The sequence below is a fragment of the Falco rusticolus genome, chromosome 5, assembly GCF_015220075.1.
Source record: "Falco rusticolus isolate bFalRus1 chromosome 5, bFalRus1.pri, whole genome shotgun sequence".
Taxonomy (NCBI): domain Eukaryota; kingdom Metazoa; phylum Chordata; class Aves; order Falconiformes; family Falconidae; genus Falco; species Falco rusticolus.
The window spans coordinates 60,347,819-60,359,925 of NC_051191.1; the positions used below are offsets into that span (position 1 = coordinate 60,347,819).

The 12,107-nt window shown below is 40.2% G+C and overlaps 1 protein-coding gene across 1 annotated transcript in view; it reads right to left on the reverse strand.

The window, feature by feature from the left end:
• Positions 1–12,107, reverse strand: part of RFX4 (regulatory factor X4) — a 78,699-nt gene that overhangs the window by 967 nt on the left and 65,625 nt on the right. Inside the window, exon 18 of the mRNA XM_037388644.1 lies at positions 9,868–10,006. Within this exon, the coding sequence (XP_037244541.1) occupies positions 9,868–10,006 (139 nt within the window). The remainder of the gene's footprint in view (positions 1–9,867; positions 10,007–12,107) is intronic.

Consider the following 12,107-nt stretch of genomic DNA (forward strand, 5'->3'; position numbering starts at 1 on the left):
CTGCCCTGTAAATCGTGCTTATGAGTGCTGGCTTAACATGTATTTATCTTATTGCTGTTTTACCGGAACAGATCATCTGTGCTGTGCCTAAGAAATGTCCCTCCCTGTTTTGCCCTCCTATTATCCATCTGTGCTGCACAGATGGTTAGTGCCCATGTTGCCCTTGACCAGCCATGTATCTTCAGAGCTTCTACATTTTACACCTCTATACCTTTTCCATCAGAAGTGACATAATTTAAAATTTCACTATCTTGTATTGTTTGACACTGTGGTATTTCCTTAACTAGAAAGATGTCACCAAGGTAGGACTATTCACCTCTCAGGCACCTTGCAAGCTGCATACCAAAACTTTATACGGCTGAGGACTGTAAAACCCCTTCTCCATATTTTGGAGGGTTGTGGAGAGGAGAGCTGCCATAGTTGTTCCTAGGAGTAACATCTCATCAGTGATTCCCAAAGGGTCTCATTACATCACTCCACTGCAGGGTGGGGCTGGGGTTAACCAGTTGCATCCGTAACTGTTGCATAAGACCAAGGCAATGACAGCAGAAGAGTTTCTGCTGACTCCCTTCATTCTGCAGCCAGGAAGGCAGCCCCACCTTGGCAAACACATTCAAACAGTTCACAAGCCTCAGGCAGCTCAAAAGCCACACACTGACTGCTTCCAATTAGAGTGGAGAAAGACTATTTTTGACCAACATACTGTAGTTAGTGATTTAGCATATTCCACCGTCTCCTGGCTAGACAGGCCAGTTAGCAGATGAGAGGGAAGACATCAAAGCTCTACGATGGCGTTATTTAGCATATACTTCTCATTGTCACAGAGACTGGATTTACCTGTGCAATCAGCTGCTGCAGGCTGGTAAATGGCAGCGCCATACTGGAATGTCAACACTTCCAACTGGTACAGCTAATACACCTATCAGAATAAGCTGTATTGGCAACACTGGCAAAAGTCCATACAAGATCATCCAGATTTCCATCTTCACCCCAGAGAAAGGCTTTTCCGTAGGAAAATTCAGTAGAGCTTAGGCACTGACCACAGAAAGCCTTATATTCCTTTGCAGAAGAATCAAGTTTTCAGACTTCTTGGCTTTCCAGAAGCTTTTGTTGAAGATAAAAGCTGCCAGGGCCCAGCAACAATGAAAGTCAAGCTCTGAAGTGTTAAATGAGGTCATTTGAATTTAGGATCATGGCTCTCTCCTTTAACTCATTAATTAAGGACAAGGCACTGTCAAAAAACAACCAATCTGCAAATATTCTAAGTAAGCATAAGATGTTCCAGAAAAAGTTGAATTATTTTCATATTTTTAATATTTAGGATGCTGCTTTTCTGGTCTGCACTGGCATTACACAGAAGTCATTTTCATGCTAGTGCCTGCTGACTGCCTTCACCTGAACATCTTCACGAACAAAGCTCTTGCCATAATGAATATGGAAGAAACAAGTAATCTTGTAATTTGCTATAGCTTCAGAGTTGAATTCATCTTACCTAACTTTAGTTATCAAAAAGTCAGGCATCTAATAGAAGTGAGTCATCTGTGTTCTGTCTACAGCCACCAGAACAATTTATCAAACCTCAAGATAAATATTTGAGATAGAAGATTAACAGTCCTCAGAAGATGGCTCTTTTCTTCCTCCTGCTACATGATGTAATCCATTAGTTAGGTTGGCTCAAGTTAAATTAAAGTCCTTTTTCCATAGCTGTCAAATCTGTAGGTTGTTTTTCCTGGATGATCTCAAATGTCCCACTAATGGCTGTATACAAAATGCTTTGAGATAGTAGGACTTGGGACCAGGATGGATCACAGGGAAAAAAACACACCACACAAATAATATGTTTTTAACTTTCTATTTTCTGTATGTCATCTGTGGAGCTGCAAGATGTGGTCCAAGCTAGAAACATTCTTCTCTCCGTTCAGTTGTGTTTTACTTGATAGCAGTTACCATGGTCTTTGTCTGTATCCCCCATTGATCTATACCTGAAGTCACTGTTGATTCTTGTGTTAAAGAATATGCTTACAACAAGATTAATCTTGACTTTTGCCATAATACACCAATTATTATCTGTCTTCTTCCCAATGCAGTAATTGATCTACTCTGTTGTTAACTGAAACAGAAACCTTTGCCATCCTGACTCAGGGCAACTTTCCTTTGAGTTTGTGAAACGGAAGTTGTGACTTATAGCAGGGGAATTACTTGCTTTCATACCCTTTACAAATTCCAAGAGAAAGCCCTGGTTTCTGCTGGGATAATTTGCTACTTGATAACTTATAGACTGCACAATTTTCATCTATGAGCAAGAGGAACAAAATGAACTCTGGGAATATTGTTGCGGGTCTCCTGGTTGTACATGGCATTATGTGGGGAAGCCATATGCCTTTTAGGTAGTTTGGAACCACAAAACCTGTGCTGTTGGGGGAATGAAACTTTGACTCCCAGAATGAATTTCAGGGTGAGCTGAGAAGGGAAGATAATCCCCCTCCTATGTGCAGTCAAGAGGCCATGCTAAGGCTTGCTAAGAAGGCAGGGCTAATGGCTGTGCATGAGGGGACAGGATACAGGGTGCTGCTTTTCCTTTTCATCAAGAACACCCGATGCAGCTGTGTTTATGAATGTGTCATGAATGTAAAAAGAATAATTGCTTGAAAATAACATGGACTCTAAATATCTAGTATTTTACAATAAATTCTGTTATGACTGAATGCAAGATGGAAAGTTTTGTAATGGTAGGTCAGCTAATCGCAAATGAGTCAGTGACTTCTTTTTCCCTACAGTGAAGAGACTATTGAAAGACAATATTTTTAAAGTACTCATTGGCCCCTGCCTGACTATTAACTCACCCAATGAAGCATCTATTCAGCCTTGTTGGAGTGTCCAAAGCGTAGCCATCTGGGCGGATGCCTGCCCATGCTGCCTGAATCACCTTTCACACTCTACATCCGGTTTAATGAAGAGTGCTTAAGCATGCTGAACTCAAAACACTGGGGCCTAGTGATCTTTGCCAGATATAAAAGCGACATTTGTTGGAGAGCTCTTGACAGGAAATTACCATTTTCTGGGTTAACTCACACTCGCTGCTGCTGCTGCTGTAAGACCTAGACAAGAAGCTCTTTAAGTCTGGGAGACTTTGAGCAGATTATTGTTATGGCCTTGCCCAAAAATGTAAAATTAATTCAATTCCTTTTAGTATTATTTTAGAAAATACAACATTAAATATGTTCTCATGAAGTGAAGACTGAGTTCCTGCAATGTGAGGGTGGAGAATAATCTATTTATTCTTATCCTCAACTGACTGACTGATTATGCATGGAGGTGAAAGGTGTCTCTGTCCAAACAGCAAAATATTTTCCTTATGAATGAGGTTCTGACTTGATGTTGCATTAGCTCACACTTTTGCAGAATGCTGTAGGTTAATATTGTATGTTAGCCACTACTTTAAAGCTTGCAAATAACTCATATCAGAAATTACAGCAATTGTGAAGAGCTGCCTATGAATTAACCTAATAAAAATATGCTTAAAATCTCAAAAAATTATATAATCACAACTATTGATTGATCGCATCTTTATAACCTTTAATTTGATCCTTTTCTTCACAAATTGAAGCTTATTGAATATTAGTCTGTCATATAGGTTGGGTGAAACTTTCAAGTCAATCTAAGTGATTTTGATACTTTTGGGAGTGGCATTTGGAGCCCTATGAAAACGTTATTTGTTATTATTTACAAAGAAGTTAAGACATCTGTTTCCTGTTGCATTCAATACATAATTACTTCTATTACATTCTAACAACCTCAAGTCCCTTATGATGCCATACAGTTAGGAACAATGATTCTTGTGCATGGGTGGGATTTGGACAGTATTTTCTTCTTCCTGTCATTATTAGCTCTTTGATGACAGAGTGGTTATTGGGAAGGGCCTGCTATTCTTACTGCATTGGTATAGTCACGAGCTTATACTGTGTATCTGCTGGGGAGACAAGAACTTTTCCCATTCTTTTTTTTGGTGAAGTAAATGAGCCAGAACAACATGAACTGACAGTGAAGCACGGGCTGTGTCTGGGAGATTTCTTTGGCTCCCACACACTGTAACAAAAACCAGTTACGAAGTGCTGCACCCATGTAAATCCTTCTCTAGAGGCATATGCAGGGAAGTAAAGACATGGTTGGGTAGAATTGTGGCATGCAACATTGCACCAAGAAACGAAGTGTTGCGGCAACTCTGGGAAGTAATGGAAGACCACTGCAGTCCTCCGAGCAGTTTAGGAGAGTCAAACACTGATAAAGTTTCTTTAGCTATGGCCCCAATACTGTGCTCTGTACCTCCGAGAGTTGCAGACCCAATCTACCACGTGACAGCAGGTTGTACTACTACAGCATTTTCCAGACTGATTTGTTCTATGCAGACCATGGAAGTAAACTATCTTCTTCATAAGCCCATTTTGACAACAGCAAAACAGGAGTGCCAAGCACTTGCTGATACACATGTGCTCCTCCCAGTCCCAGAACCCAGTTGAGGAACAACTGACCCTGGCTGTGCTCCCGAGTGCAACAGGAGATAGCTTAAAAGTCAGGAGGGTGGGGTGAAGCTTGTCTTTAAGGTGGGAATTGCATCTCAAGGAACAAAAAGTGAAACACTGCTATGATACTTCTATGACTCTCCGTTAAGTACCTCCACCTGAGATACACCATTTGGAGGTGGTTGCTCCATTTTGGAAGTGCAAAGGAAGAAAAGGTAAAATAAAAGGCTCTGTGCAGCGCAGGGTCTAGGAGTGTTCACAGATCTAAGTGGCTGATGTGGCAGCTTCTTGACTGAGTCCCTCCTACCTACTCAGAGATCAGGTTTGCACAGGAAGGCTGGAGGGGAGCTGCAGCTCCAGCAGCTTCCCTGCTCAGCAGAACTGAGAGAACAGGACATTTCCATGCTTCCCAGACAACACCTGCTTTGCAGTGCACATGCAGTCCTGAGATAACTCCTCCATATAGAACATCCATCACAAGAGAAACAGAACAGGTGATAACTCTGAAGTCTGGAAAAGTGACGACAGGAAGGAGGCGAGGGGAATGAGGGAGATTTATAATGTCTTCAACGGCCAGAGTAGATAAATAGGGAAAGAATATTCCCTATTCCTTATCATGCAAAAAACAGAGGGCACCCAATGCACTTATGAGATAACAGACTTAGAATTAACAAGAGAACGTGTTTCATACAACCCACCCCTAAGTCTGTAAGTACAAATGGAGAGCAGTTTGCTACAAAATACAGCAGTCTAACTGTTGCTTCCTACTCCGTATGTCCCTAAGTCAGCTCTTGCCAAAGCCAGTGCAGCTATGCTGGTGAAAGGACCACTCTCTACATACCCTGTTTCTAAGACTTTCCCGCCACACATTCATTTCTGGCCATTGCTGGAGATACGACCTGGATAAATGGACCTACAATATGTTTCACTACAGCCATGCATTAGAGTACTCATACATCTCTCTTGTATGTTTGCCATTTTTTGTACTGTATGTACAGTGATGCACATTCACATGATGTGCATCTTTATATGTTACCAGTTATACTAAAATACAAACATATATACTGCTGCAGGTTTCTCTAATTACTCTTCCTTCTAGAAGAGTGATCCTTGTGGTTTACAAAGAAAAATTACTGCAGCATGGATGTGTTTAAGGAAGAGATGGAATGATACGAACTGAAATATTTATGGATAGCCTGAAAGAGGATTAAGACCTGTCCACCCAGGGTGAAACTTGCTAACAAAAGCTGTGATAAAACCCAGTCAAGTGTTGATCATGGAGGTGGATTAGGTGGTGACATTATCAAGGGGGTACCTTTGACAGAGGTACCTCTCTGCTAGACTCAGCATAGGCTAATAGGAACACTCAGAAGCTTTTAGACAGAGTTGTCTATTTTCTACCCTGGCATCTGGTACCTAGAATTGCAGAGGCAGAGAACTGATGAAACATAGTGTCAGTATAGATGTGTTGATGTACACACATTACACAGTCTCCTATATGATGTTGGAGTAGTATCATAGGATTGTATGCACTTCTGCATTATGGCTTGGAAAATTAGGTAGTAACAAATCAATCTGTACATAATTTTTCTTTATTTGTGTGCCAGGCTCCTGGTCAGTAAGCCAAGTCAAGAAATGAGCAATCAGGCCTGGAGTTACAAGGAAGCAACTGTTCTGTGAACTATTCACAGATGCTGATGAAAGAAAAAAAATATCAGATTAAGACCAAGGTTTGAACAGACTGTCCCTGTCAACAAAAAGACTTTTAGCCATCAGTGGGAATTAGTCAGCCTACACTGCCAGAAGGAGCCCGTTTTAGGCTTATGCTGGGTTAGTAGCTGCAGACATTACTTTAGCAGAACATTTACTCCCCTATAAAGTTTTTTACAAGCCATCTCCTCCATATTTTTTTTTTGCCTTCTTGTCCCTCTGTGATCCACTGATCTTTATGAAAATATAAGCTATCAATATTTCTATTTAGCCCAAATTCAGAAGCCACTTATCACATTCCGCTGTGAGCCAAGGTAAGCTGGGCGACTGTCTCAAAGATGAGAAATAACAATAACCTCAAGGATTCTCACCAGCCTGTTATGGAATAGGATGTGAGTGAGCATGCAGCTGTGACACAAGGTGCTTCAGCAGTATCACCATTAGCAACTACCGCTGTCTCGTTTCCTCTAACACTAACTCATGTTATCTAGAAGTCTCTCACTAACATGGACTTGCCACCGGTCAGATGAGATAGGCTTGGCTTGGGACTCCCACCTTCTGCACTTTTCAAGAGCTGTACCTAGTACAAGTTCTACAGCTGTGAGACTTCTTCCCTAGCACAGTCCCACTGTAAGGCTTCCAATGACAAAACCACAGTAGACTTCCTAAAATAAATACTATGAATCATCATTGTATTGCCAGGTTGGGATCAACATGCTGTATGTTGGCAAATACAATTTAAAGGGTCACTCATACCCTTCCCTTCACCTTTCCTAGCTGTTCAGTTCCCCACTTCCACCAAATAGAAGTTATTCCCTCCATTCCCTTTGCTCCAATTCCACTCTTTTTTGTTGACGGTTTGTAAATTGTATCTGTGAAATGATCTCTCTTAAAGTTCTACTAAAGAAATGAACAAAAAATCAAGCACGACTCTCTGTTTTTCTATAGGAACATTTCTCTGGGATGTAAAATAGTCTCGAAGTAACTGACCTGATAAAATCTGGAGTAAGTCACTCTTTTCCACAGAAAGAGGTTGGATATGGCATTCTTCAAAACCAAAATACTAAATATATAGCTGCAGCCTCAACTCCACCTTGATTACATGTCACCTGTTTTGGCTCAGACCCCTGTCTGGGACAAGGTTCCTCTCTGAATCCGTGTTTGTAGAGGAGAACTTACCACACACACAGATATTTTTTTTTCTTTGGAGTTAATCTCTAGACACTGTCCTAAAGGGCATGATAGAATATTAGCTAAAGTTGAGCCAGAGTTCTATATTTGGACTGAATGTAGATTATAACAAAGAGTTCTTTTGAAGAGTAATGGTCAATGCCTCCTCTTCTCAACTGATTATATTACCACAGCCATAACATTGCATCTCCTCCAGTTTCAGTATAGTGGCAGCTGTTGATATATTCATTGCAAATTTGGCTTCTTTTATCTTGACAACATCATGAGTCCTACTGCAATTCCTTGTACCATGTTCCCCTCAGAAAGTCTGCTAGAAAAAGAGTAGTTCTCTAACATCTTATTAGGGGCATCTTATGAAATCATTTGGTTAAAAGTAGATAAGAAAGAACTTATCATTGGGGCAGGCATTTTACAGAAGCTCACTTAGCTTTAAAAAGAATGACAGAAAATCCCATATTAAACCATTCAAGACTTTCAGATTATTTTTGAAAGTAAGGTTTCAGTTTGTAGCTCCTTTCAATACAGAATGAGTACACTAATAGGTTTTTGTTAGTTGTGTCCTGCTGTGAGATTCCACCTTGGTTTACAAGAAGCATGAGAAAGAACAAGTTGAAAAGATTTTGCTCTCAAGTGTGATCATTAAAGCATAACTGTTCTTCATGGATGTTCAGAACAGTTCAAGAGCTAGCAAAAGAGGAAGAAATGATCTGACATCTGCACTCGTAGAGACAGTCTACTACAGTATGAAAAGTATTTGCACAATTTTAATCTATGTTGCTATTTCCATATAACATGTTGTCCAGGACATGAGTAAACTAAAAATGTATCGATTGTGCTTTGCTTTATTTATTTCTTGCTTAACTTGTGCTGTCTATGTAAGTATGATGGACAGTTGTCAGAGGGTAGAAAAAACTCCTTATGCAGGTGATAACATTTCTAAAGAGTAAAAGCCTAATTCTCTGTTTTACAGAGAGAAATGACCTTACAGACCATTTCAGAACCAGCACTCAGGGGTTTTCTGCAGTAAAGGATAAGAGAGAGTAAAGAAAATTGGGAAGCCAATTCTAAGTCAAAAAGTGACTCATTCTGGAAAAAATATTGGGTAAGGCCTGTACTGAAAAAATGAATACAAACCTATCACAGGACACTAATCAAACATTCACTCACTGTTCCTATTGAAGATACAGCGGCTGCAACAAGCCTCAAATAAATCTTGTCACCTCATGTAGTCTGATGGACCAAGGTATGACACAAATGGTTGAGAAGCTGTAGACTTGTTCCTTCCATAATCTAAGGAGCCATTGCTGAGCTGGTCGAAATAAGCATATTGGGTTCATATAGGACAGCAGATCTCACAAAGCTCTGAGGAGATCAAGACCATTATTTTTTTCTTACAGCTAGGGAAATTTAAGCATAAACAAGACAAATGACTACTCTGAGATTGCCTGGCAGACTGATGCCAAAGACCAGAATGAGATGCATGTTTTGCGTGTTCTAGTCCAAAGCACTATCAAATTCGCATCTTTGCATCTGGTATGAAACTATTGCAGTCCAGTTAAGCATAGTGGTCCCTAATATAGTTGTATAAATTTCCAGTAGATAAAGCACAAAAGCTGCCATGTGGGTGGAATACCCCAATGCCATCATCTCTTGCCTGTACTCACCTTTTAAAAATCTTCCAGCAGAGAGCCCAGAGAGCAGCTTCCTACACTGAGGAAGCATCAGTTGCATGATGTACTAAAGTCCTCCTACAGCGGTATTACTTTTGAACTGTTGTCAAATATAATCTTCACACTTAATTTGTGCTGGTTCCTACTGGCTCAGTTTTGTGAAGTGACATAGTCCTGAAATAGTTACTGACATAATTTCTCAGACATAGTCCTGAAATAGTTACTGACATAATTTCTCAGCATTATAGCAGGAGACTATAGCATTAAACAGAACCTCTTTGCAGTGGCATCCTGAAGTTATTCAAACTATATGCAGAACTCACATTTTTTGGCAAATTGCTAAACACATGTGTTCTCAAAAGCAGAGGCCTCAGAAGAACTCACTATGGCCTCTGCGTCTTCTTTCAGCTATATGAAAACACTTTTATTCCTTGTTAGGAATCTCTTGCTGTTCCCAACACTGAAGAAACGTACAACTAATTATATTCATTTTTGTTCTACCTACTCCATAACACAGAAACACTTTCCATGATCCAGACTGCTGGATTTTAGAATTAGTACTTTAAATCCACAATCTAAAGGTACTTCTGATAAAAGAATCTCCACCAAAATGAACAAATATCTAAGTAATATGAGAAAAGAAAAAAATTAGGGACCCTCAATGACTAAATTGATGACAGCTTATTGATTCAGACAGCTAATATGCTGATAATTTTACAAGCACATCTTCACTTAAAATGTTATAGAAAGCATTGTCAGTAATAAATCCAACTTACCTGCGAAGAGCTTCTGTGGTAAGCTGAGTAGTGAAGTGGTCCAGAGATAGCAGTGTCGTGTGGTAAGGTTGGATACTGACTCTGCATTGGATGTGGATGCTGGTTGCTGTAGCTACCGTAGTTGTAACTTCCTGTGTATCTAAAATCCGTTTAAAAATTCTATTTAGTATGCATAATAATTGTATTCCCACTAATAAATCTAGGACTTTCATGAAACATACATTTGCACCTTTTGAATAGGAGAATGATATTTTAAATAACCTTTTAAAAAAAGATATTTCCCAGCTCAGTCAGGAAGCAGATGCCACTTAGTGAAATTACATGTTCAGTACAACAACAGATAGAGACACTCAACATTTCTGTGACTAGTTTTAAATTGCTGACTCATTTGTGCATTTTCTAAGGAGAAAGTGTCTTTCACTTTTATTATTATTTTATTGCCATGTTCCTAGTAAATTGCTATCCAGGCTGAGGAAGTATGGTAATATTTGACTTAAAGAACTACACTGGAGTTCAGCTACCTCCTTGCACTGGGGTCAGATGTTCCTTTTATGGGAGGGAGAGAGCTGTATTAATTTGCACCTGAAGCATACAATGGACAGCTTTAGCACAGCTGACTTGAGAATAGAGTGGGATTTGAGAATGGAGAGCTTGCCTACTTCCATTTTTTTATTCCAACCCCTTGTCTAGGGACAGCGGGGGTAAAGAAGTTTCCTTAGCCATAAGAAACTGCAGCATCAATGTTTGTTGGCCACCATTATTTGTGCTATTCACTAGCAGAAGATGCATGTACACTTTCGGCAACCTCCCATCTTTGTGTAGCCATGCAAACATTTGATCCTAATTCAGCACAGAAGTTCAAAGGTTCTTAAAATAATGCTATTGAAAAATAGAATCATAGAATGGGTTGGGTTGAGAGGGAACTTAAAGACCACCCAGTTCCAACCCCCCTGCCATGGACAGGGACACGTTCTACCAAACCAGGTTTCTCAAAGCCCCATCCAACCTGGCCTTGAGCACTTCCAGGGATGGAGCATCCACAGCTTCTCTGGGCAACCTGTTCCAGTGTTGTGCCACCTTCACAGTAAAGCATTTCTTACTAATACCTAATGAAATCTCTACTCTCTTTCATTTTAAAACCATTACCCCTCCTCCTATCAATACACTCTGATAAAACGTCCCTCCCTGTCTTTCCTGTAGGCCCCCTTTAAGTACTGGAAGACTGCTATAATGTCTCCCCAGAGCTTCCTCTTCTCTAGGCTAAACAATCCCAGCTGTCTCAGCCTGTGCCCATATGGCAGGTGTTCCAGCCCCCTAATCACTTTTGTGGTCCTCCTCTGGACTTGCTCAATGAAACATGATGGAACACAAATGTTGATAAACAAACAAAGTAACCAATTCAGTGTGTTCAAAAGAAGATGGCTATTCGTACAGATTTACTCTTTTTCTGGAAAGTTCATTGCAATTTTTACACTGGGTACAGTTTAAACTTCTGCTATCCTTTTGATCTTACGAAGGTATTCTAGAGTTACCATGTCATGTCTTCTACCAGACAATCCAGCAGATTCAAAATTAAAGCAAAGCGCCCCTTCTAAAAACATTTTCAGGACATAAGGCCCTACGTCCACCTTCATTGTTCAACATTCAGCTCTCATTTTTACATTCACTTGGGTTTAGCTGTAAGTACGAATGGTTTCCATAATCTACCTCAGATGAACTGGTGATCACGTAACATGACTTTGGTAGTCTTTCTGTGGCAAGCAGGGGAGAGACAAATAGCTATGTTACGAAGCTGTTGCACACTGTAGTAGGCAAACATCTTGTTTGCCTTGTTCAACACAGCAGACTGTTAAAATCTGTAACAGATGCTTTTGGGGTCTGCATAAGCCTGACATTCACAGTGCAGCCTTCTCTGCTTAAAGAAGATGATCATCTGTCCATTCCCTCCGGTAGCCCACGGTGCCCTTGGACTCCCAAACAAAACCAACTCCTGTAAGGCAGTGTTTGCACTTCATGCTTTTTCTGTTCATTAAGGACGCCATGTGCTAGTCTGGAAGCAATTGATTTTCTCTCCTTCTTTCAAACACGTCACCTTTTACTAAACTATAGCACTTTAATTCACTTGAGCATGGAGTTGATAAAGTTTCTTATCATAATCTCTATTGTGTACTTTTCCTTCAGGAAGATTCCTCTTTCTTCTGTTAGGAAAATTCCAGGTATGCTGCGTGGCTAAGAGTCTG